Below are 25,347 nucleotides of genomic sequence, written 5' to 3' on the forward strand. Positions count from 1 at the left end.
AGAAAGTGGGATTGTTGTGGAGGGCTGCCGCTGCCCTGCCACTGTTCCCAATCGCAACCACTGCAAGCTGGATAGGGACAACCGAATGTCCAGATCTGTTTTACTGATAAAAGCATCCATGAGCAGAAAATAATGTTGTCAGTGACAAAAATAAGATTTTAAAAATTTTAGTTGACAGCCTCTGCCCATCTCTGTTGAAAGGCTTTGGAGTATTCTTCCAGTTAGGGAATCTGCATGAAGAACAGGCAAAAACTGTCTCCATCTTTATCTCAGTTCTAGGTCAAATATATTCATGAGAGTTCCTGTTCACAAAAAGGGGCTTCAAGATTTATGGCAATTCCTTGTGTACAGCAGTAATGCTCCAAAAGCATTGGGCAACTCCCAATTCTCCGCATGACTAATTTTTTTGTAACAACATATTTCCTACTACAATGAAGTTAGTTGGGGGAAAGGGCTTTTTTTTAAAAATTTACTCATGTTATCAATGCTACAATCCCATTTAAAGAAAAGTCTTATAAAACTGCTACTGCACTACACAAATAATAAATGCAGGAAACGTCTACTACTTTACAAAATCAGTATTCAAACATCAGAACTTCCTTCAAGTATACACTTTTTAAGTTCCTTCAAATGACACTGAATCCAAATTGAACTGACATCACGTCCACAGAATTAATAACATATGGTCCATTAAACATTAACTGGTATACTAATATTTCAGAGCCATGTTCACTGCCCTCTTCCCTTTTGAAAAAGAATAGAATACACATATTTCTGATATTCAAAAGGCAAGAAAAAAGAAGACTGAGTGGTGAAAAAGACAGGTCTTCCAAAGTGATTGAAAACTGCATAACTAATTACGTACCAACTTCTAACACACAATACTTGCTATTCTAGGGTTTGTTATCAAGTTTATAGCTCAAGGCAAGCAGACAATATAACCCTACATTCAATTTAATTACAGCTCATGGCTTTTGCAGCAGTTGGCACATTTCAAAGAGTTTAGCCACTCATTTATTTCTAGACCATACATAAAATAAGGCATCTTACTGTCATAGAAATTCACCAATTAAAACTGAACATTTTCTGATCTCTTGGCCTCTGCGAAAAGAACTGAGCAAAAAAGAATCTTTTTCTACAGCAAAAGCAGAGAATCCTCATTTAATAGGCAAATGCTTTCAGGCACCTAGTGTGCTAGTCTGTGAAGTTTTGATATTTGTATACTGTAGTAGTAAATTATTTAATTATTTGAAAAAGTGGAATTTATGAGATGTCACTGCAGCACACCTGATAGGTTCCACAGATCGTTTCAATTTAAAACAATACAAAATTAAAAGCTTTATCCATTTTTAAAGAGAAATGTTGATGAACTATTATGACTGAAGTTGCAAAGAAATTACTACTTTAAGAGAAATACAATTACAAGTGAAAAGATTCTAGAATGGTTCACATGACACTATACTCCTGAACTTCATCATCTCAAATACTCTTAAAGGGGAGATTATCACCTCTGCTCTCTTAAGATAATATTTTTTTTAAATCCACATGTATCTAGATTAACTTACTATAATATATTCAGTGTGTGGTTGTCTTTCATGATAACCTGTAAGTTTCAATTAGTCAAAATACATTTACAGTACTGAAACTTCAGAGTTATTCATAGATCAAAATACATTAACTTTATTAGCTCGCTATTTCTTTCCAACATCCATTTACTAAAAGATTTAGAACAAGTATAGCTTTAAGGTAAGAGAACGTTTTCTTGTTCTCTACTTTTAATTTAGCTTGTTTTCTTTTGGTTCAATCATGCCATGACCACCCTTTTTTGCTTCTTGTTGGTTTGTCATGTTCTTCATGTTTTAAATTATTTGTAAACCACCAGTGTCACTAGAAGTTGAGCAACCTATAAATTTAATAAATAAGAGTGTCAATTGCAAAAGGCAGTTTTACTTGGAAAAGCTTACATTTTGCGACAATACCTTTAATATCATCAAACAACAAAATCTGCCTATCCCAGGTTCTTGGGAAGGGCTTGATAGGTTGATGGAAGTTCCATGGCTAGTCTAAACATCTGGCTGACTGTGTAACAAACCATAATAATGACTGTGACAAAAGAAAATGCATCCTGCAATGATACATTTAACACCATCAAACATCCACATCTGCCTATCCCAGGTTCTTGGGAAGTACCAGAGAGATAAATAAAAATGCCAAATCTAGTCTAAACATCTGGCTGGCGTAAGGAGTAAATAAGCAAGAAGATTAGGGCATTTTAAATAATGGTACCATGACTCTGGAATAGACCTACCAATGAAGTTTTTCAAGCTCATATTTAGCATTTCTTCACAGAAATTTAAGACAGTTTTTGGCCTTCTAAATAGTTACAAAACTACCGTTTCCCCAAAAATAAGCCCTCCTCTGAAAATAAGCCCTTCCCAAAAATATTGCAATCCAGCAGCAGCCATGAGGTGACCATGCTTTCCGCCTCCTACACCTCAAAAATAATAAGTCCTCCCCAAAAATAAGGCCAAGAACTTATTCCAGGAAAACACGGTATTAGTGTTATATATTTTACTTAAAATTATTAAAATCTTCTTTTAATACTGTTTTTGTCTTCAGCATCCTTCAGGTACATAAAGCTGGACAAATATTGTTAAATGGTTAATGTAAAATATTTATGACCTGGGGCAAACTTGCTTTCCTTATATGCAGGTCCTAACATGATAAAGTATTATTGGAATAATCTAGCAAAACAACAACTTGTCTGCTATTTCTTTAACAGCAAGAAAAACATTTGTGACAAATAAGATGAAATAACATGCTCTTTCATTTCTTTTGCATCCAAATTCTGGAGCAATCATTTACAATAATCATCAGAGCACATGGAAGGTGTAATATCACTCAGATGTATTTCTATACTTAGCAATGCTTTTAAGTTGAAGATATTCTTCAGTTTATGATTTCTAATAATTAAAATGTTAGAAAGTTTTTGTGCTTGTTATCTAAAATTAGATAAACATTTCAATATGCCTTTTCAAAATTCAACTGCTGTCACGTGGTTTCTATTTCATCCTTCATGCATGAAAGAATAAGGGAAAATGTTCTATTAAAGTCCAAACGCATGACTTCTGAACTTTCAGTACTTTCATATTGAAAAGGTTATAATTATGTTCTGTAATAAAATTTCTGTTTAAAAAACTATGGTATAGCCATCCTTGATTTAATGCTAGAGTTATATTCTTCAAAACCTTTGCACAAAGCAGGTTTCATAAAGCAAGGAAATGAAGGGGGGGGGGGAGATTGTGAGGTATCAGATCCATTTTGTAACCCAAATGCATTAACAAATATGCTTTAAAGAGGCTCATTCTTAAGTATTATGTTACTCAAATATATTTTCTTGCCTATTTATTTATATACAGTGAAAAACGTTCTTTCCATCTTTCTACAGATGATTTTTAATGTGAATGTTTATAATGGCAGATAAAGAGATAGAATTGATCATGGCACTACAAATATTAGCATTATTTGTTATTGCACATGGTAGATTCATGGATAAATATCTTAACTGACTGCTTAAGTTTCACACATATTACATTCAACTTTTAATGTTGTAAGCCACCCAGAGTTGCTTTCAGACAAGATGGGCAGCAAACAAATTTAAAAACAAATAATAACTTTGTTTCTGGTCTTAGAAAGAACCTTTCCTGCTGAGACATGGGGGATGGACAAAATGTTCATAGCCACTTTGGCTCCATAGCAATAGTACAGTAGTGGCTATTACAGGTAGAAAAATAAGTCAGAAACAGGACGCAATTAGAACAACTCAAACAAAATGGTAGATGTGTGGCTATGGGCACAAAGGGATGTGGAGCCTTGTATTGGAAATTATTCAAGTGTTTTTGGCAGGAAGAAGTCTTGGCACATTTCCAGACCTTTGATGCAAATTAACTATGTGGTGTAAACTGCATAACAGTATTTTTTCTCAATTAAAGTGAATGCTTGGGCAAAAATGATCAACTACAAAATAGCAAATTTGCATAAAGCTACAAAATCTTGTACATAAACTTTGACCATGCTTCTCTGTGCAGGTATAATTACGCAGTGACTAAATCTAATTGCAAATGGTGACTATTTCATAAATCTACATTACATATGTGGAAAACACTGTAATGCATGAAACCACTGCATTTCCCCCCAGAAACTATGGAATTATCTTTACTTAGTGGTAATGCCAAAAGAATCTAGTAAACAACCCAGATGCCTTTTCTTCTCTGCTCTGAAATTCCCAGTATAGTTAAATCAGAGAAACTAATGATGGTTTGATTTCCATTCACAAATCAGAGCCATCAATTCTATATAAAAACTATTGGTATAATGATCAATGCATAAACATAGTATAAACTTATCAAATTCAATATGATTGTATATATCATAGCACAGTCACATTAAGATTAAATACCAATATTATAATAAATTAGATAATTGTTAAATTCCTCAAGTACTTCTGGGTGAAGTTTACCTTTACTGGTTTCAGATGAATTTAATCTTTTGATTTTGTTTTTGATTAAACCTAGGGAGGTTGATTTATCTATAAATAGCAGTAAGTATATCTTTACAGTATTGATAGTCAATAAAGCTTTAATTCTATGACCTTCAATATCTCAAAAGGTATCATGAAAGCAGCAATATGTTTCAATCATGGAATTCAGTGGCATGATACTTCATAAAGTCATTTCAGTTATGACCTGAAACATCTATGTTTACAATTAAGCATAACAATTATGGGCCTGGTCATCTATTTCAGTTAATGACCTGTTGCTGGCCTTTGGAAATACTTCAAGGCTATTAACCCAAGCAGTCATTTATTTCTTTTAATGTTCAATGAAAATATCATTGTCTTGTTTATATTAAAAGGGTGAACATGTATCTATCGATTATTGTTTCTATTTTGACATCTGTACTTAAATTAGTAAGGCTATATATAAATGTGACAGATTTTGCAATTATTTAGGTAAAATTAATTGTGGATAATTAGCATTTTAAATTAAACCTCATTGCCATGCCATAAATGAAGTATTTTTTAAATCTTCCCAACAGTTTTCTGTAGAAATGGGCAAATAGCAAATCAGCTTCATCCAAAAGATGGTAGTATTATTAAGCTATCTCTATAAATCTCATTAAATGTTCAATTGTTGCAGACTCAGGCGGTACTAGCACTACATGTTTTTATTCTACTTGAAATTACTAATTTAAACTGTTGGCATTAACACTGACTAAACCTCACTTTCAATATCACTCACTTGGTTGATATCACACTTTAGGACAAGTTAGCTATATAGTTATTGAATATAATTATAAATTATTAGATTAAAATCTATATAGATTATCTGGCAGAAATTATTCTGTTTAAAGAGCCTCTTGCTAATATCAATGGTTTATATTAATGAGCTAGTTTTATTCCAGTATACTTATTCAAAACAGATTTCCTTTGCATTATTAGCAGATATGCAACACAAGAACAAAATCTGAGAAAAATATTTTCAGTTGTCTACAACTTCATTAATTGAAATACCTTTATGCAGATAAACAGAATATTTCATAACTAACTTTACCTACACATCAGTGGATTTCTAATCATTTCTGCTGTACAATACTCTACTTAAGTGGCCCCAAACTCCAAACAGAGAAGTCACATGTATTTCACAGAAGACAGATGCTGATGCAGCCATTCACAAAAAGGCTCTTTCTTCAGTCAGCCTTCAGGCTAGCTGATTAGCTGGCAAACTCCTCTGAAAGGGTCAGTTTGTACAAAACTGGTATTTCTACTCTGGAAATTGTTCTGACATGTTATATACCTGTATCCACAGAGCACAACACTTTTAAAGTTCAGTTGAATTTGATTAACAGTGAAGCCCAGCTCATTGATAATTGGAAGGATCAACTGCAATGATTCTGATTTTTCAAATTTACTTTATGGCTCTACAAAGAACTGTGCAATTTGATGCTACAGGAACCAATTTGATTAAAATCGAATTACTTAATATAATTCTTCAAGGTAACTTGTATACTCCATTTTAAAAAAACTAAGAATGATTCTTGACAAATCAACTGCCTAGGGCTTTCAAAATTTGAAATTATACCAGCCACTGCAAGCTGAGAACTTGCTCAATTTCAGATACATAGCTTGGTGACATTTTGACAAGACTATACAGATCCAGTAAGGTCCTCAAGTTTTCTGAAATATTTCCCATTTCTGAAATTTATTTTTTAAAAAATTCAACTTTCTAATAGCTACCAGTCCTATAACTTTTTAATAATGTACATAAAGTTGTACGACTCTGGCAAAGATGCCAAACATCCCAAGTCTTTTCATCATCATCTGATGGGACATATAATAATAATAAAACCTTTCTCCAGTTTCATGATACTTAATGCTACATGCAGTGAATTAGTACTGCCATCACAAGAGATGAAGGCAACTAGTAAAGTTTCCAAAGTTGCTTTTAGCAGATACTCCAAAAAGCCTGCTTGAAATCAAGGGCAAATTCAAGAGCCATTTACTTTTTTTTTTTTTTTTGGGGGGGGGGGGGTTGTTAAACCAATTGGCGAACCTAAGAAAAGGAGAAAAAAGGTGTATATATGGGTGGGTGAGGAGGAGGAGGCATTTTCTTTTGGGTTACCTGTGTGGGGGAAACCATTGCAGGTGAAATGACTGTGGGAGAGTTGGTGCTTCTCGGCCCGTTGGCTTCAGGTATGAGGAGAGGCAAGGGGTCGTGTTTCACCGAGACCACCACGACGGCAGCGGTGTCGAGGGGCTCGGCAGGCCTGAGACAAAGTCTTTTGGGGGACGAGGAAGGGCCGCAGGCATCTCCCACTACCGCGGCCCCGCCCCCGGCAACGTACATGGCCTCGTGGGAGCGCTTGGTCGGCACCAGAACAGCAGCCGCCTCGGCCTTGACGCTGGGGTGGTTGTCGCCGTCTTTGGGGAGAATGTAAGTATTGTTGGCGGGAACGGGTGGGAGGCGGCCTCTGCCGTTGAGGCCATAGAAACCTCCTCCGCCGGTGGTCCCTGAAGTCAGCTTGGTGCCGATGCCGGCGATACTGTTGAGGGTGGCGATGGAGACTGCGCCGATGCAGTGGTTAGTATAAGTCTTGGAAAGCTTGGCCGCCTTGGAGAGCATCTGCATGCGGGTGCCCAGCAGGTTCTTGCCGATGGCCTTGTTCTCATACCAGGTGACGTCGCCCTCGCTGCAGTGGTCCCGCGGGCGCTGGAAAAAGGCCTTGCAGAGCGGGTTACGCTTCGCCAAGTATTTCACAAAACTGGCGTAAGGGCAGAACTCCGTGCCGGTTTCGTACATGCGCGGCAAATTCTCCTCGTCGCTGCTCTCGGCGCGCTTTTTGCTCCAAGACGACGAGCGCGACTTATGATACGGCCCCAGGGCCTTAAAGTAGACAAATTTGCGCCCGTCCTCGTCCATGGCCAACCCGAAGGAGTCCTCCTCCAGCTCGCGCTGGTTCTCGCGGCCCCGCGTGCAGAAGTACATGCACGTCTCGAACCAAACCTTGTTAAGGAGCCCGAAGGGACTCTGCGTGCTGAACACGTTGCAAGTGTAGAGCTTCCTAAGGTCAGCGCGCGTAATGGCTTGTTTTTGCACCACCGGCCCGGCGCCCTGCTCCTCCAACTTCCGGATGACAGCGGCCAGAGTCAGGTTAGCGGCGCGCAGCTCCGGATCCTTGGTGAGGTCGAGGGTGCGGCAGTAAGGAGGTTCGTTGAGGTAGCGGTTGAGAGAGCTACGGATGCTGATGAGCGACGACTTGGAGTAGAGCTGCCCGCTTTTGGAGCGCGCCTCGGCGTAGAAAGAGCGTAACACGCGGCACAGCGCCCCCTTGTCCATGGTCTCGAAGTCGGGGCTTTGGGCTTTCTCGCTCAGGTACTCGCGGAAGATGCGCACCGCGTACCGGGTGGCCAAGCGCGTGTTCTCGCTCAGCCGAGCCCGCTCGGGGCGCTGCAGGAGCAACTCCGCCTCCGGGTCTGAGTCCTCGGCGGCAAGCGGTGCCACCGCTTTGCTAACGACCGAAGTGGTCATACCGCGGGCGCTCACCGGCACCGAGGGGGCGCCACCTGCAGCGGCCCCGATGGCCCCTGTGCCCCCTCTTCTGACCCCTCCGAGGCTGCCCCTGACGCCGCAAACAGCAGCCGCAGCTTTATCCAGCAGCGCCCTGGAGCTTTGGTCCATACGAATCATATGGCCCGGCTCTTCCTCGGGGTCCCACGCAAGTCCCATCATCACATCGTCCTCTTCTTCTTCCTCGTCGTCGTCCAGCAGCAGGAGTCCCCCATCGGCGCCCTCCTCGTCCCCCGTTATTTGCACCTCCTGAATCTCATCCTCGTCCTCCCCATCCTCGTCCTCTCCCGCGCTGCAATAATGTAGAGGCCGGTGGGGGCCACCCCGGCTGGGCTGCCGGTCCCCCGCATTGTGCTCACCACCTGCACCACCGCTACCGCCCCCGGTGCTCCAGTCTCCGCTGGCGCCGCCGCTGCCAGGCATTCTCGCCATATTGCCGTCTCCCTGCCAGTCCTCGGGCAGGGCGCATGCGCTATATTGGACCGCAGCGCTGGAGAGCTTTTGTGTTTAATGACCTTCAGCTACCGGGAGGCAAAGCTAGGCTCTTAAAGGGGCCGCGCGCTCCCAGTGGCGGTGGCTGCTGTGCGATTTATGGGGTGGGGAAACAGAAGGGAGACAGAACTGGGAAGGAAGCGTGGAGTGGTGGCGGGGAGAGAGCTCACCAAAATAGGCACAGCTGCCCCATCGTATGGGAAGCTAGTGTAGTGCATAGGGTTACTTTATATTGGCCCGTGCAAGCACCCGCTTAAAAGAGACTGACATTCACTTACCCAAGCCTCGGTACGGTGCCAGCTGCCGTCCGTTAAGTGATGCCCGAAGAGCAGCACGGCAACCCCGGCACGCTCATTGCTTAGGGAGGCAGGGAAGACTCCACTCCACTCCCACCGGCCACTGAAGGGATGGGATGGGTTAGGGAGAGAGCAGCTGTATTAACGGCGGCGGCGGCGGCAGCAGGTGAGACCCACCAGGAGAGCGGGAGAAGAAAGGGGGCAGGCAGCTCTACCGAACAAGGCACTCCTCCCTTTTGAATTCTGGCACCCGGTCGCGGAAACACGGCATATTTCGCAGCCCCCGAATCAGCGGCTGAGGGCAGCGGTTCGGAGTTGTCCCCAGCAAAGGATAAACTTCTCGGATCCTCATCACTTCGAAACGACTCCCTTACCGTCCCCTCCCTCCGACCATCCCACCAACCCTCCTCCGCCCCCCCCCCCCCCAAAAAAAGAGGATTACTCCGACTGCATACCAGGCGCGCCGATCTCGCTCCTCCTCGAGTTCACGGCGAAGGCATCGAGCGGTCTTGGACGAGCAGCCAGACGCGACAGGCTGCAACCGGAGTCGAAGGCGGCGGGTCACGCAAGACAGCGGCTGGTTCGTCCGAAGACAGCAACCAAAGGGGAGAGTCGAGCAGATCCCCGGAGGTTTCTCCGTCGCTCCTCGAGCGACCGCCGTTGCTGCAGATCGGGAGGCAACCGAAGCCTGCGAATAAACCGGGCTCGCTACAAAAGAAGTTAACTTGCTCGTTTCCTGGCTGGCGCTGGTAAGCCGAAGGAAGCCAGCAGCGACTAACATAGGAAGCCGTCAGGGCTAGCAAAGCCCACACAGTCCGCAGCCAAAAGGCAAATCTACAGCTATTCCCCAGCCTGCGGGGACAGGCAGCTGCAACACGCGCGCACACACATAGGCTGTCTCTCACACACACACAAACGCGCGCGCACACACACACTCACACACACGTGGCACAGCCTAGCCCTGTAGAACATAGCTATCTACTTGTCTCGTTCTCATAGACGCTCATGTGTGCCTCTTCTCCCGGTTCCCGCCTCACTTTTCAGTCCTCAAAACCATTTCTAGCATCTCCCTCGGGCCAGGCGGGACTCGGCAAGCCCTCGCGTTGCCGCCAGCCGCCCTCAAGTTAATACCTGCTTGGAGCCCTGTTACCGAACCCCCCTCAATTCCCCGCCAGCCCCAAATTCTCTTCGCCGCGTATTTCCAGATGGTGCCGCCAATCCTTCCTGCCCAACTTTCAGCAAGAGGGGCGTGCCGGCCGGCCTGCTCGCCTTCGATTTGACTCCTTTCGCTGTTTTACGACAACGGAGGATGGTGCCCTTGAGCAGTGGGCTTCTCGACAAAAGTCAACAAAGCAAGCCTGTGTGTACGGGCGCCCTCGCGGTTCCTTGCTGAGAGAACAGGGAAAGCGAGTCTGAATTTGGGCGCTCGCTCTCTTTTTCCATACACACAGCAGACATCACTAGCATAAACACGCGCCGCTCACAAACTTGGCGGTATCAAACTGACGCCACAGTGTCGTTGCGCTTCCTTAGATGGAGCAAAATCCCTTTCCATACACACACCCTGACACCCGCCTCCTGACAATGTGCTTCAGTGAAAAAAATTGTGGGGAAATCTTGCTTAGCAGCAGACAAGTCACAACAAACCAGCGCAACTCCCTAGATATGATTCACAGATAAGGACCAATGTGACAGTTTATTGCTATTCTGATCCTTAAAATGGGCTGGAGACAATTTTAACAATACTTGAGTACAATTTCCATGTGTGCGTGCGTGTGAACGAGCGCGAAGGCGCGCGCGTTTGAAAAAGTGAAATAAAGCCGAGTATTTTGGGAAAAGGTAGATGACAACAGTTCAACAATTAATTCAAAACACAAACTTAAATGCTTGAGTTGATTTTCAAAGTTCAAGCAAAAATGATATCACTGTATCTATAAGAAATGCTCGTTTTCTTCCACAAAAAAGAATCCCATTTTGCAGTAGCTAAATGCTGTGTGAATAAACAGAGTCACAAAACTCAGAGCATTTCCAGAAAAGCTGAGAATAGCGTTGGAAGGCTTCTAGTAGGGTGAGAAAAGCTGTTTTCAAATTTGGAACAACTGTTTCAAGCTTAGGATAACACATGTTGAGCTCAAAATGTTTTCTACTGAGAATGTTTTGCATATGATTTGTGTTTTTTAACTAGATCATCTTTTTCTCAGCAGAGATTTGAACATGTAGTAGAACATGAGCCTAATTATATTTGGTAACCGCAATGAGCTTAATCAGCCAGAAAACTTAGTTCTAATGAAGATATTTCTATCTTACAAAGATAAAAATAATATAAAATATTTATAGTGAAAGACTTTGTATTACAATGGGATTTTGCTATTTATAATTATTTTGGTTTAAAAAAATTCATATAGGAATATGGTATCAACTACCATTCATTACATATATATCTTACAATTTATAACAATATATAAATTATTTATATACAGTAGAATGAAGTACATTTATTCATACAGTGACCTTGTTTTATTATGAGTTATTAAACCTGTACTCATATAGGCAAACTACACATACCATTTATATGTAAACCTGCAATAAAGAACCAAAAGAAGATTGGCTGAACAGAAGCAGAAAATTGAATAATTTGGAAAAGAACACAGAATTATAGGGGAGGAGTTGAATTAAAAGGCAATTGAATTGTAAATGTAAAATAAAATGATGTAACTGTTAAATATGATGACACAAAGATTGCACACAGATGACACACTTTAAGATTAATGATGTAAGAGTGGTTATGGAAAAAGAAAAAAACTTTTCAAAAGAAGATTGGCTGAGAAATATGTGATATGTGATGCATGAAGCTTAGTGGCATATATAGTTTGCTTTCATGAATATTGGCTAATGCCAATGGAAAATTCCTGTCAGAAGGAAATCCATGTCTGAGTCACATTTTCACATGGAGTCAAACTGATATTCAAATACAGCAAACAGGTATTTAGCTTAAGCTTCAGAAAATTACCTTAATAAAACTGCAAGTTCCCAAGACGTGCTAAAATCTTGTATTAAAACAACTGAAAAGACCAAGGAAGAATAGCAGCATTGTGTCAGCATGTTTTTGTCTTGGCTCTCCAGCAAAGGCAAAATGATAGAATAGAGACAGGTTTATTTTCCTACCACTTTTCCTGAGACAGATTATATTAAGCTTTTAAAAAGGGCATGAAAAACCTGACGTTTCAAGCAGGCCATGTGCTGAAATATTTTGTAAGCCTGCCATGTCATGACTGAAACTGGTTATTTAAAAAAAAATACTTCCCCAAAGCATCACTTCATTTGCATATCTTGTATTCTGATCATCATCATCATCATTATTATTATTTTTAATGTAAGCTGCTTTAAGTCATCACCAGCATCATCATCACCCAGCTTCATCCCAGAAGAAGCCCTTCATTGGGTCTCCCTTACTGCTAAGGTCATAAAGGAACAGGGACTATAAGTACAATTGACAGAATGAGAGCAGGTGAGGCACTGAAGGCATGAAGGAAGCCAATTCACTTAAAAGGAATTCTAAACTCAAATCTGGAGGAACTCAAAAGACAAATACAGATGTTTTGACAACTTTTGTATTGTTGTCAAACTCCACCTCCACCCCCACCCCATATACTCCCCATATAGACAGGGCTGAAAACAGGTAGGCAACTTTGAGTGCCAGATGATTATCTCTCCATGTCAAAAGATACACGTTACTGGGATGGAAAAACTGAACTTTTATAAATAGATCTGGAATCAATAATCCAGATCACAAAAAAAGGCTGGTCATTGATACTGTCTATACTAAAAGAAGAGTTCCTTTGCAGTTGAAGCATGGAATATGAAAAGTACAAACCAAGGGAATTTGAAATTCTTAAAGTGAAAAAGATGTATATACCTGTGAAACATGGAGTTTGGGGGATGTGAGGCTAAATGTACGGGGGTGGGGGCACTTTAAGTATATTTTGCAAGAACTAGAATATGAAACTTAAGAATGGAATGGCAATGATATTTAAAAATGACATCACTTAACATGTGCCTTGCTTATACATCCCAGTGAACAACAGGATAATAGTTATTAGAATTAGTGGATATAAAGAGAACAATACCCCCTCCCCTTCTGATTGTTAGCCGCCCTGAGTCTTCCGGGAATAGGGCGGCATACAAGTCAAATGAAACCTAAAACCTAAACCTAAACAATAATCTTTTTGCTAAGCATTTTGGAGTACAATCATATTTACTCAATTGGACAGGCCTGAAGGCCAACGAGATGAGGTGGTGTCTTTAATGCTTTCTGGGATTCATATGAGTCTATGGATCTTGATGAAGTGAATAGAATCTCTGTGAGGCAAGTTCTCTCCCTTCAGGCTAAATCCTGGTACAGCTTACCAAGGAAGAAATGAGGAGCTGGGTTTGTTGAATGCCTCTGAGTGAGAAGTGAAGTCACCAGGCTTAAAGATCAATGGCACACCTCTTTCTCTCCTTCAACTCATTCATATTAGACACATATCACTACAGAACTACCACTATTTAAATTATCACTTTTGGGGAGAAAATTGTTAAATGGTAGGGCTGTAGCCACAGGAGTTCTTGGGTGAAGACCCTTTTCAGTCTGGATTGAGGCTTCGGCATGAGATGAAAACTGTATTTGTTATTCTTGTTGATCACAGTGGGATTTAAGATTGCACTTGGTCTTGTTGGACTTCTTCCATTGTCTGTGATATATAGATGCTATGTTGTACTATCTACAAGGATTGAGAAAGGGACACCATTTTTCAGCGGCTGATCATTCTTGAGCAAGTGTTGCCAGAATTAGGGAGGAAAGAAAAGTTGAGCCCTTGATGAGTCCTTTATTCAATGCCCTATTGCACTGCCTTTTCTGTCGTACTATTTCATATCTACCTGAAGCCTTTTAGCAATAGCAATAGCAGTTAGACTTATATACCGCTTCATAGGGCTTTCAGCCCTCTCTAAGCTGTTTACAGAGTCAGCATATCGCCCCCACAGTCTGGGTCCTCATTTCACCCACCTCGGAAGGATGGAAGGCTGAGTCAACCTTGACCTGGTGAGATTAGAACCACTAAACTGCAGATAACAGTCAGCTGAAGTGGCCTGAAGTACTGCACTCTAACTACTGCGCCACCTTGGCTCTTTTCTGTCATACTATTTCACATCTACTTGAAGCTGCTGGAAGAAGTCATCCATTAGCATGTGATGATGTATCAGGATGCTGCTGAAACTCAGTAGTACGGTGAAGGAACACTAGACCTAATATCTGAAAAGAGTAAGTGTTTGGAAGAGAAGAAACAAATTCAGATCTAATAGTAACAAGATAAAGTGGTTTTTGATTCAGAAGCTATTCCATACTAGAATGATTCCCGATTTGATTTTGGATAGGGTTGCATTCCTCCTGAAATAATAGGTTTATTCCTTATTCCCTTGGTATGGGAGGGTTAACATTATTCATGCTTTTCATATTTATTTTGCTTCCAAGGAGCATTCATAATGAACTAGAAATTAGTGTAAGCAGAATGGTTAAGAATAGGAAAGGTTAAGATAAAACTACATATCATCATACTATCTAATTAACTTAGAAAGTAAATATAATAAGAATATAAGACTGTATCAAGCTTAGGCAAATTGTGCAGTATAGGGATATCTCTCTGACAATCAAAGATCAAAATAGTTAAAGCAGTGGATTTTCCAGTTGTAAAGTATTGTGAAAGTTGAACATTAAGAGAGAAAAAGAAAAAAAAACATGCCTCTTCAAATTATCTGGAATCTGGAAATCTTTACTAAGAGTCTCATAGATTGCAAAAAGAACTATGCTTCCCAGACACAACAGTCCATTAGTAGAAACTGTACATGTACAATGTGGGTTATTATAGGCTTATGACAGAAAAAACTAATGCTTGGCAAGATTGACAAAAATAGAAGAAAGGAAAGATAACTGCAGGTAGTCACTGGACAAATTGGGCAATTGTCCATATAGTTACCAGAGTTTGGTATTGACCTCATAGCACCTAAATTACAAACTTCTCAAAAAAAAAAAAAAACAACCCCAAGTACACTGGAACTTAGTAATAAAAAAATAACATTGAAGCCTCATCAGAGGGTTACTACCATTGATATCAAGAAATCTTCCTACATGATTTCCTTGATAATCTTTACAGGAGTCATTGTAGGGAGGAGGTGAGCCAAAATTGTTTACACTAAATATTAAAGTTTTAAAATAAAGAACGTGGTTTGTGACAATGTTCTTTACAGTATAGAGTTTCATCCAAGTTTCTAAGATGAAACATAAAATAAATTATTTCTTCAGGTTTAAAACTGACTCAATTAATAAATGATACAACAGAATGGAATATGAATGCTGTAAATTTATCTGCCAAAGCAGTGGTGAATAATATTGCAACACATCTTTGTGGGTGAATGGGTGATAATTGCTTGTTTGCTTAACACTATGCTTGGAACTCATGAGCTAAAGATTTACAATTGGGCAATTCATTTCACCTTCCGATCTAGAGCAACAAAGCTTATATGTTCACTTATATTTGTATTTTGTAAGCCTAAGCTTTATTTTTGTTTTTGCTTGCTATTTATTTTATATCCCACACAATCACATTAAAATGGCCATACATTTATAATTGCCATAATGTGCAGTTTATAGAACTGAAACAGGAAAAGTACACTAAATCTATCTCAGATCTGAAGCACTATTTTCACTTCCGGTCTGAATCTGAAGCAGGAGAGGATAAAAAGCAAATACCCAATATATGAAGCCAAGATTTCACACATTCAGAACTGAATGTGAAGTGCACACCTTGACTTTGTATATTGAATATTTGATTTTTCTCTCCTCATTCTTCACAATCTATAATTACTGTATTTTTTGCACTATGACTCACTGGACCATAAGACGCACATTAATTTTAGAGGAGGAGAACAAGAAAAAAAATCTGCCTCTGCCTCCCCGCATCCATCCGGTATTCATCTGGCTGGCATCCTTGCAGCAAACAGCCTGGTCAGCTTCAGCACATTATTGCAGCCCCAGCACGTGGCTCATCAGGTCTCTGCTCCATTGTGCCCACCACTAGTCAACTGAGCTGAGCTGCTGCCACTGCCAGGGAATGCTGGAGCCTTCGCTGCAAAGCTGATTGGTGATTGGATTGGTCTCCCGGAATATTGCCGATCAGCTGTACTAGGTGGCAGGGATCGCCATTCGCCATCATTGTTCTCCATCACCGTTCTCCACCATTTGCCACGGCACCATCCCCCCTCCCCTCCACCGCAATATTCAGTCTATAAGACGCACAAATATTTCCGCCCACTTTTGTGATGGGGAGTGTGTCTTATAATGCGTAAAATGCAGTAATTCTAGGCTTTTCAGCTACCTTTCTGTTTCTCCCTTTCTCTCCATCCCCAGTTTTATTTTTCATTTTGCCCAATGGAAAGGATTCAATAGATTGCACCTGTGTTTGTTTGTTCATTCATTCATTGAATATCACCTTTTTATTAATAACTCAAGAGAGTGAACATACTTAATTCTCTTTGCTTCTCCTATTTTCTTCGCAGCAACAAACCTACAAGGTAGATTGGGCTGAGAGAGAGTGACCTGTTTAAAGTCAGTTGGATTTAGATTAACCAGTAGACCAGCAGCCACCAGTCTTTTGGGCACCAGGGACCAGTTCCATGGAAAGAGATTTCTTTGCAGACTGGAGGGGGCATGGTTTTGTGTGTTGTCTGCATCCCAAGGATGGGCTTCACTTATTTGCATGAGCCAGTTTCTGGCATGCCACAGACTGATTGCTGTCTATGGACTGGGGGGAGGGCGGGACCCCTGCATTAGACCAAACTGGTTTTCTTTTTTTCTTTTTGCTTTTTTAAATTGTTGTCTTTATATTAGCCTAGTAAATGTATTCCTGTACAATAGTGCAAATTTTTGGAAAGTTACTGTTGTAATTATTCAGAACATAAGGAGGTCCGATAGATTAGATCAAAGATACATTTAGCCCAGCACTATATGCACTATGGTGGTTAACTGGATGCATACTTTCTCAGCAATACTGCTATTTAAGGTATATTGCCTATGATGCACTGACAGTCTAAATTTCTATGAATTTAACCACTCTGCTTTATAATTGTATGAATTGATGGCTAGGACCTTATTTGATGCCAGTGAATTCCACATATTGATTATAAATTAGATAAAGAAAGACAAAAGTAATTTATTTGATGTTGGGTAGAAGAAATTTATTTGATGTTGGGCAGAGAATAAATGTTACATTCACTATTATTTTTGTATTTTATTATGCTATATACATGCTTTGTGAATTGTGTACTGTATCAATAACTGTTAAATATTTTATTATTTTTGATGATATGATCTTATAACATTGAATAATAAAATAAGAAGCTGATCTGTTTCATTACTATGAGTTGACAATTATATAGACTGAAATAGTTATAGAATCTTTTTCATTGCAAGTTCTGAGTTCATAGGAGCTGCTTGTTAAATAAGCAAACAATAATTATTATTCTCCAAGAAAAAGACAAAGTTGCAATTAAAATTTGCAGCTGTATATTGTATTCATTAACACATCTTGGAAGAAGATGCATTAAATTATGTCAAATTATTTATTTCAGTCTATAGAAGCATTTAAGGGATTGTGTATGGGGTTATTTCTATAATTCAGCCAATTAGAGAGGAAGTTACCTGATATGAAGACAGACCTCTAGCTTATATTTATCATTATTAAACATGCAATAATATATACAAGGGCTGTTATTTTAAGATATCTTTATAACATGAGCCTTGTTGTTTCTAACTGTAACATGTTATGATTTGCTTCCTATAAAATTCTTAAAGCCTTAAAAGTATTATTTCTCCTTAAAAGTTATTTTCCCATGCACTCTTTTGGATGTTGGTGCAAGAAGCAAAGGTTAACAGGACTTGCTTACCATTTATAAATGTATAAAAAGGGAATCAGTTTTTTAACTACTGCATGACAAGTAACAAAAAACAAAACTATCTATGCACAGCAGAGTTCCACCAATTTACATTGGCAATATTAACAGTATTTGTCATATTGCTGCACCTAGCATTTTTTCAGTTTAGAACTACTAATTTTAACAGTTCACAATATTAAGAATATGTGATCAATGATGTAGTTTGAAAATAAATAATTTTACAACATAACAAATAAGCATATTTGTCACAGTATGTTCACGCTATGATAGATAAAACCTGTCCAGTCCTACCTAAAGTTTGCCACTATAATGCATACTTACTAAAGAATGTGTCAAACGACCAGATGTTTTTCTTTTTAGGGATCACTGTAAATAATGCATCAAGACCTGCCATCATATAGAACATTTTGCTTAAGAAATAAACCAATACTGTATATAAATTGAGTTTTTAAAGATACTGTAGTCTCACTCCAAACAAAATGGTGATGTGAAAAACATTTCAAATTAAAAATACTTAAAATTCAGAACAAGAAATAATCCAAACATCTGTTTCAAACTTAGGACAGAGCATTTCAAACTTAAAACATTTGAATTTCAATCACTTTCTATTGAGAATGTAGCCTTTTAATGTCTGTTTTTTTAAAGTTTAAGACAGTTGCTGCAACTATTTAAATGATGTTCCAAGGTTAATGTAACCATGTTTTGAGTATAGTATAATCAAAACATTTCCAGAATCCTTAAAATGTAGGGCTTTGAACTTGAAACATTTTGAATTTGAAACATTTTGCATACTTCTAAGAAAAGTTTTTTTCTTGATCCACATATCTACAAAGCAGAGTTATGTGGTTGATGGTCTATAAAAATATCACAAAGTCCTGGAAAAGTAAATGCAACTGGATTCATTCCTTGTGAAAATCCTGAAAAGGAAGTAGATTAGTTCATCCATAAACTTTTGACCTTCTTATGTATGGCAGTCTAGGCATACCTAGTATTCATCAACACCAGACACTGAAAGCCTATAGAAATTATTTAATCTTAAATCCTTTTTTAGTGTGCTATGAAATATATGAACCATTACAAATGTCTTGTAATGTCTGCATGGGGAAATAGAATGCACAAAGCACTATTTGGGTAGTCACACCAAAATTACGAGCAGTAAAAAAAAAAAAAACTTGTAAAAAAAGATGTTAAGCCATTGAAATCAATTATCTAAGACATGCATTTTTCTCTTAAGACCCAAGAGAGCAGGAAGGAGGAGATGACGGGATTTTGTCTTTCAAACTGCTATTGACCTATAAACTGCTTAGGGGAATAGAGGTGAATAACATTTCAGGGGTAAGACATTTATGTGGGGGGAAATCTAAATATTTTTATGTCTGAAATAAGGTATTCAAATGGATAATCTGAACTGGTCTTTCATCAAATCAACACTGAAAACATATAGTTCTTCAGTTTGATGTACTATGCATAATATTATTTATTTTAATGCTGTGATAAGTAAAAAAAATGCTGTTTTACTTCCAGAACTATTGTTTTGTTCTAGATTTGGAATTCTATATCCTCTGGTATGTTTACAGTAATTCAGATCCATGGTTTAATAACAAACCTTCACAATTGGTGATAGTGAGATCTATCAAAAACATAATTCACTGCCACTTCATTGCAATAGTTCCTAAATCTCACATTTCACTTCTGGCTCAAATTGACTATGCAGAATCTCAAATAAAAAGGAAATAAGTTTATAACATTGTGTGTGTGTGTGTGTGTGTAAAATGCTATAAGCTTATTTCCTGCGTGTCTTTTTGTGTCTCTGTGTGTGTGTGTGTGTGTGTGTGTAAAACCACACACCAATGGTGGGTTCCTACCAGTTCGGCCAAACCAGTAGTGGTTTGGCAACCTGGGTCGCTGAAACCGGCAGCGACTCAGGCCTGCCACGCCCCCAAATCAGTTCCCTGGGCGGCCGCCAGTGGCGCTGCCATCTTGTTTTTCAGTTCTGTGCATGCACAGAACAATTTTAATTGCATTGATCCTGCGCGCACTCAAAGCATGCGTGCAAAGCACACAGACGAGTGCCGGAACCCACCCCTGACACACACACATCCATATTTAAAAATAAACATTACGGGCAGCCCTCGACTTACAACACTTCTGTCCCTAAGCAATGGGGTCATTAATGAGTCATCACGTGACCTTACATTTGCTGCAAGAACTATTTTCCTAGACATGTAAAGAGACTGAGATTCTGGATTCATGCATTCAGCTTGGATTGTTTAAATCTTGTCTGTTGACACTGATCCTGGGTTCAGGCTGATAGACTCACCTGAAATTGTGAAAACAGCTTTTCAAAATAGCTTCTCAAGGTCCTTGTTCATTCATAAAACAGCTCTCATGGGAGATTATAACCAGTTTAGAGCACTATTTTGCCAGAATGCTACCTATTACTCTTACCATATCATATCTGCATTCTTTGTTTTGTCTTTTTTCTACACAACTGAGCAGTTGCAAAAAAATGTATTGAGCCAAGCTTATGGGGATCGTTTTTCAGAAGCATTCTGGCATTAAAAGGTTTCTAACTTTAAAAAAAAATAAAAATCGTGCATTCCAAGAAATTTGAGAGCATCAAGAGGGGTTGTAGGAACACCTTCTTACCAACATGCTGATAAGTGTTAATCCATAAACCACAGTTTACCAATCCTAGCAACAGGATTCACACAACACACAAAAGTCCAATTCAAGCAAACCACATTTAGCTTAGCAGTATGCATGAACCAAACCAGAGTATTACTTTTAATGTTGCCCCTATTCACACAATCTAGACTGCTACACTGTGGGATAATGAAGTTGGGGTTGCTGTTTATTTCTGGGGAAAGTAGCTTCTATCGTGCAGAAATACTTCCCACTCCCACTTACCCAGATATAGCTCATCTTATCCTTTCTTTATTGTCCAAAGGCAGTAAATGTTTTACAGATCCAGAAACCTGCAAAGAGATGGGCTCATGCTCATTCATTTAATCCCCCATTCACAGTTTGCTCAAAAGCATCCATATCAGTATTCCAAGTATCTGGCTAATTGAGCATTTCAGGAACTTGGCGGTATCCATAGGTAGCTTCAGCATCCCAGGCCCTTAGCATACAAAAATTAGTGCCTAGCAGAAAAAGAATAAGCAGATAAAGAAGCAGGAAGCAATGTATCAAATGTATTCCAGGCAAGCAAGAGACCTATCATTCAACTACTAGGTTCACAAGCTATTTTGTAAGCAGCCAATTGTGATACGGATATGGAATGTGGTATGATTCCTGCCTGGAACTTAGCTTAGAGCTTGGAACTTTGTAGAAACAAGAAGAGGGGCAACCACACTGAGGCTGCACCCAATCTCAACAAGTGCAGAACTTTTGGAGGAAGGCATCAGTTAGATGCCACTTTACAGATTTGAAGACTTGTACTTATATATAAAGACTAACCATCAAATACTTATTTATATAGCTCAAGGGTGAGTTCCGGCAGGCACTACTGCTGGTTTGCTTGCATGCGCGCTGTGCTTGTGCACAATTAAAATTATTCTGCATATGCGAAATAAGATGGCAGCACCTGCGTTGCCGCCCAAGAACCAGTTCGGGGCCGTGGCAGGCCTAGGTTGCTGCCAGTTCCATAAGGTCCGAACCAGTAGGAACCCACCACTCATGTAGCTACAGAAAACTGCAACTTAGGAAAATGGAGTTAACCCAGGGCAATATGTGTGGTTCAATAAAGTACTTCAAACAGTAATTTTCTGTGCTATGATATGACTAGTCCTTGAAAAACAAAGAACACACACACACATTTCAAAGTAAGACATCTTTTACAAACACTGAGTAGCTAAGTTGTAAATGTATAGACATGCAAAATAAAGGTAATCTTGTAGGCGCCTGACAAATCTGGTAGATTAGACAAAGAGATAGAAGCAAGTATTAAAATAATAAGGCAAAAAAGGGAATAAAAAGCAAACCTTACAGTGATTCCTTCATTTTCCCTTTCTACCTTCCAGTTTCAGAGAGAAAGGTCATCTGAACAATTATATGTGGACAAGGAGTCAAATGATTGCATTGTTTCCACCGAGAGAAAATTAGGTTATCTTGGAGCTTGAGGGCAAGAAAACCGAGAGTTTTAAGTATAGCTCACCGACCTGGCATCAGCGCTTCTATTGCCATTGCTTCATTGCTTGTCAGAGATCTGAAGACAAACAACATAGGTACTACTTGATCTAAACAGGTCACAAACCATATGCAAAGAAATCAGTAGAATTTCAACTACAAAGAATAAAAGTCAAATGCATGCTCTACAAATCTCTTTCCCATTAAAAACACAGAACCTTGAAAATAAGCTTTTGTAAATGTCATTGGGACACATATGGAAAAATGAGTTTCTTTATGCCTGGTTCAAAGTATTTCTACTAAACCAAATAAGATGTAAATTTAATGTAAGAAACAAACCAGGAAGTAACAGTGTGCAGCCTAAGAGAATTCGAATGCCATAAAAAAGCTGCCTTCGATAGAAACTGGAGCAGTCATCAATTCCTAATTTTGTTTGCTGAATGTTCACTTACATATATTTCAGATTAGATTAAAACACCTATTTTATTCCAACCTAGCCTATACAGATAGTCCTCAATTTATTATTTGTTGTTTAACTAGTCAAAATTACAACACACTTTTAAAAAAGCAGCTTTGCTCATCCTGCCCCTCCTGCTGCAGTCATGCAATCACATTTGGGGCACTTGGCAACTGGATTTATTTTTTAAAAAACTGTTCAAATTATATAAATATTTTAAATAAAAAGACCTATCCTTCACCAACACCATTCATACAATTTAGGATTTTACATTGGATTTCTATTTTTTAATCTAGGATATAAAATAATAAAAACTCTACCAATATAATTATGGACATGTAGCAGTATAAGTTAATATAGTGTTTTGATATATCCTATAAGCTAATCAATAAATTAAGTAAATATAGTGCTAAGACGATCAGAAAAAATGAAAGCAACTACATGTTTCTGAACATCCATCGTGTATTCAATGTCTTAGATCACTCACATAATCAACAGCCAAGGAAACTCCACCTTCTACTTCCTGAATATCATCACAAGTGGATCATGTTTTTCTCCATTATCCAGAAGAATAAGCTGATTTAGCTGTCTAAGTTACAAATAAACATAGATAAAAACTGGACATGCAACTCTATTTCTCTAATGGATTTCTCTTGGTTGGTGCATTCAAAAGAATCTGTGAATACATGAACTGGGATTCACCCACCCCTATCAATTGTTGTGGTCTCTATGTACATTTCTGCTTATGAGCCACGAAGTACTGCCATATAGTTTGGCAGACAGAATGATCAGAATTAGTCTGCCTGACTTGTTTCAACCTGCCCCAAGTTAAAAATAGCACAATTATTATGTTTCCTTAATACTTGAAATTCAGCAATAAGCTTAGTATAAAATCTGAGGGTAGAATGAATATATGGCTGGTAGATAGGTTATTCATTTATTTGTATTTATGTATTTTCTTCATAACTTTTCCCCTTTCAACACTGTTGTTAGGTAGTCTGAGGTGATATAAAGTGATTGTCTCAAAGCTACCCAATGAATGAATGACATGCTGTAAAATAGCTGAACATGTCCTGAAATAGCTTTACAAGAATCATGAATGTTCTGGTAATTCCAGTATAATTGTCACAATGAATTTTCTATTGCCTTTGAAAACAACCAAAAATGCCAAATGATCCAAGAGAATGTGGTAAAATACTCTTACATCAACAATTTATCTCAAAGTTTTGGCAGTGTTTTGTTCCTGTTATCACTACAAATTATTTCTGCTATAGTATTCATATCCAGCTTTCTGTTAAGAACATGACCATGCAAATAAGTTATTATGTATGCAACCAAATCACAGGATTCTTGCCAATTCTTTTATTGTAGTAAAGTAAACTTTCAGTTACGATGTTGTTAATATTAACATCATTATAAACAAATCATTATGGCTAGCTTGGAAAAAATACTTTTCTTCTTTAATGTTTAAAAAAAACATTTCAGTGACTTTTAGGCCACTTCAGTCTGACTGCTCTCCTTTCTGTATGCTAGAGCTATTGAAGAAGGCATCAGTAGCTCTACTACTTCTTTTTCTTCAGGTTGAACATGCTCAACTGTTTCAAAAAGCTTATAAAAAACACACTAGAGAAGTCCTGAATACTCAGATTATATGGCTGATGTCAGCAGATATTTTAATGCCACTGCATCTTTATTATTTAATTTACACCTCAGCTTCCTACTTATCTGACAATCAAGGAAGATTGCAGAAGCCATACATGGTAAAGCCCTATTTTAAACATTCATATGCTTTTTATAACATTTATAACATTCCTAAAATTAAAGAAATGTTTCTAATTTCAGAAGTACTGTGTCATCTGTATGTAAAATGTAAAACATAAGCTATATTAAAATATACTTTTAATCAACTAAGTGCTTTAAAAATAAAATGTTTATTTGTAATTCCACCTGTATATTTTTAGCTATTTTTTAAAGTTTCTGATTTGACTAAATAGTCTGATCATTTTACCTTTGAACTGAGTTGTGTCCACTTATTTGATATAAACATGTGACTTGTTAAGCAGAAAAGCCTAAAGGGTAGATTCATTTCATGTAAGGAGAAATATGTGCATAAAAGATTTCCATCTTCTCATAGCTACAATTCAAAACATGCAACATACTTCAATTAATCACAATTTAATGCTTACTCCCATATAAATGAATATAAAATAAGACCACATATATTTTTCAGTAAATGTCCAATCCAAGTGATAGATCACAAAACAAGGCCACAGAATTATAATACCTGACAACTTGGTATTCTTTAAGGGACTATTTGCATTATTTTCAAAAACTGAACTACATTGTTAGAACATTCCTATATTCAGTTCTGATTACTTAACCACTCCCCACAGATATCCTTTACCAACCACAAGGACAGAATACAAAACATTTGTTGCCATATTGCTATGGGCATTGACAGAATGGGACAAATTATGAAATACCCATTGTGACATCAGAATACAAACTCCATTTTTTTCGTTTTTATATTGCAATGTTGCACACAAATACTGCAGGTAAATGCCGAATAGGATATTATCTGTACAATCACATTTTACCATCATCTTAAGTTAATCATTTCAGAGGTTTTAGATGATAAAGGGCAGGAGATAAACAAAGTCTTGACTAACTTTAAAGCAATTGCCAGAGACAGAAAAATAGGCTCCCATATTACCTTCCTGAATCAGTCATCCCAGAAATCCAGCCAAGACTTCGTGTTGATGATGTCAACAAGCTGCTGAGAGAACAAGCAAACCAAACAGGTTGTAATCCCATATCCCTCTTTCAACATATGTCATCCAAGGACTTTGTTTCAAAT

The 25,347-nt window shown here is 38.7% G+C and overlaps 1 protein-coding gene across 1 annotated transcript in view; it reads right to left on the minus strand.

Moving 5' to 3' along the window:
• KCTD1 (potassium channel tetramerization domain containing 1) overlaps window positions 1–8,571 on the minus strand; it is an 82,332-nt gene extending 73,761 nt beyond the window's left edge. Inside the window, exon 1 of the mRNA XM_032223352.1 lies at window positions 6,681–8,571. Within this exon, the coding sequence (XP_032079243.1) occupies window positions 6,681–8,558 (1,878 nt within the window). The 5' untranslated portion in view covers window positions 8,559–8,571. The remainder of the gene's footprint in view (window positions 1–6,680) is intronic.
• Window positions 8,572–25,347: the final 16,776 nt, after the last annotated feature.

Source organism: Thamnophis elegans, chromosome 8 (genome assembly GCF_009769535.1).
Source record: "Thamnophis elegans isolate rThaEle1 chromosome 8, rThaEle1.pri, whole genome shotgun sequence".
Classification (NCBI taxonomy): Eukaryota; Metazoa; Chordata; class Lepidosauria; order Squamata; family Colubridae; genus Thamnophis; species Thamnophis elegans.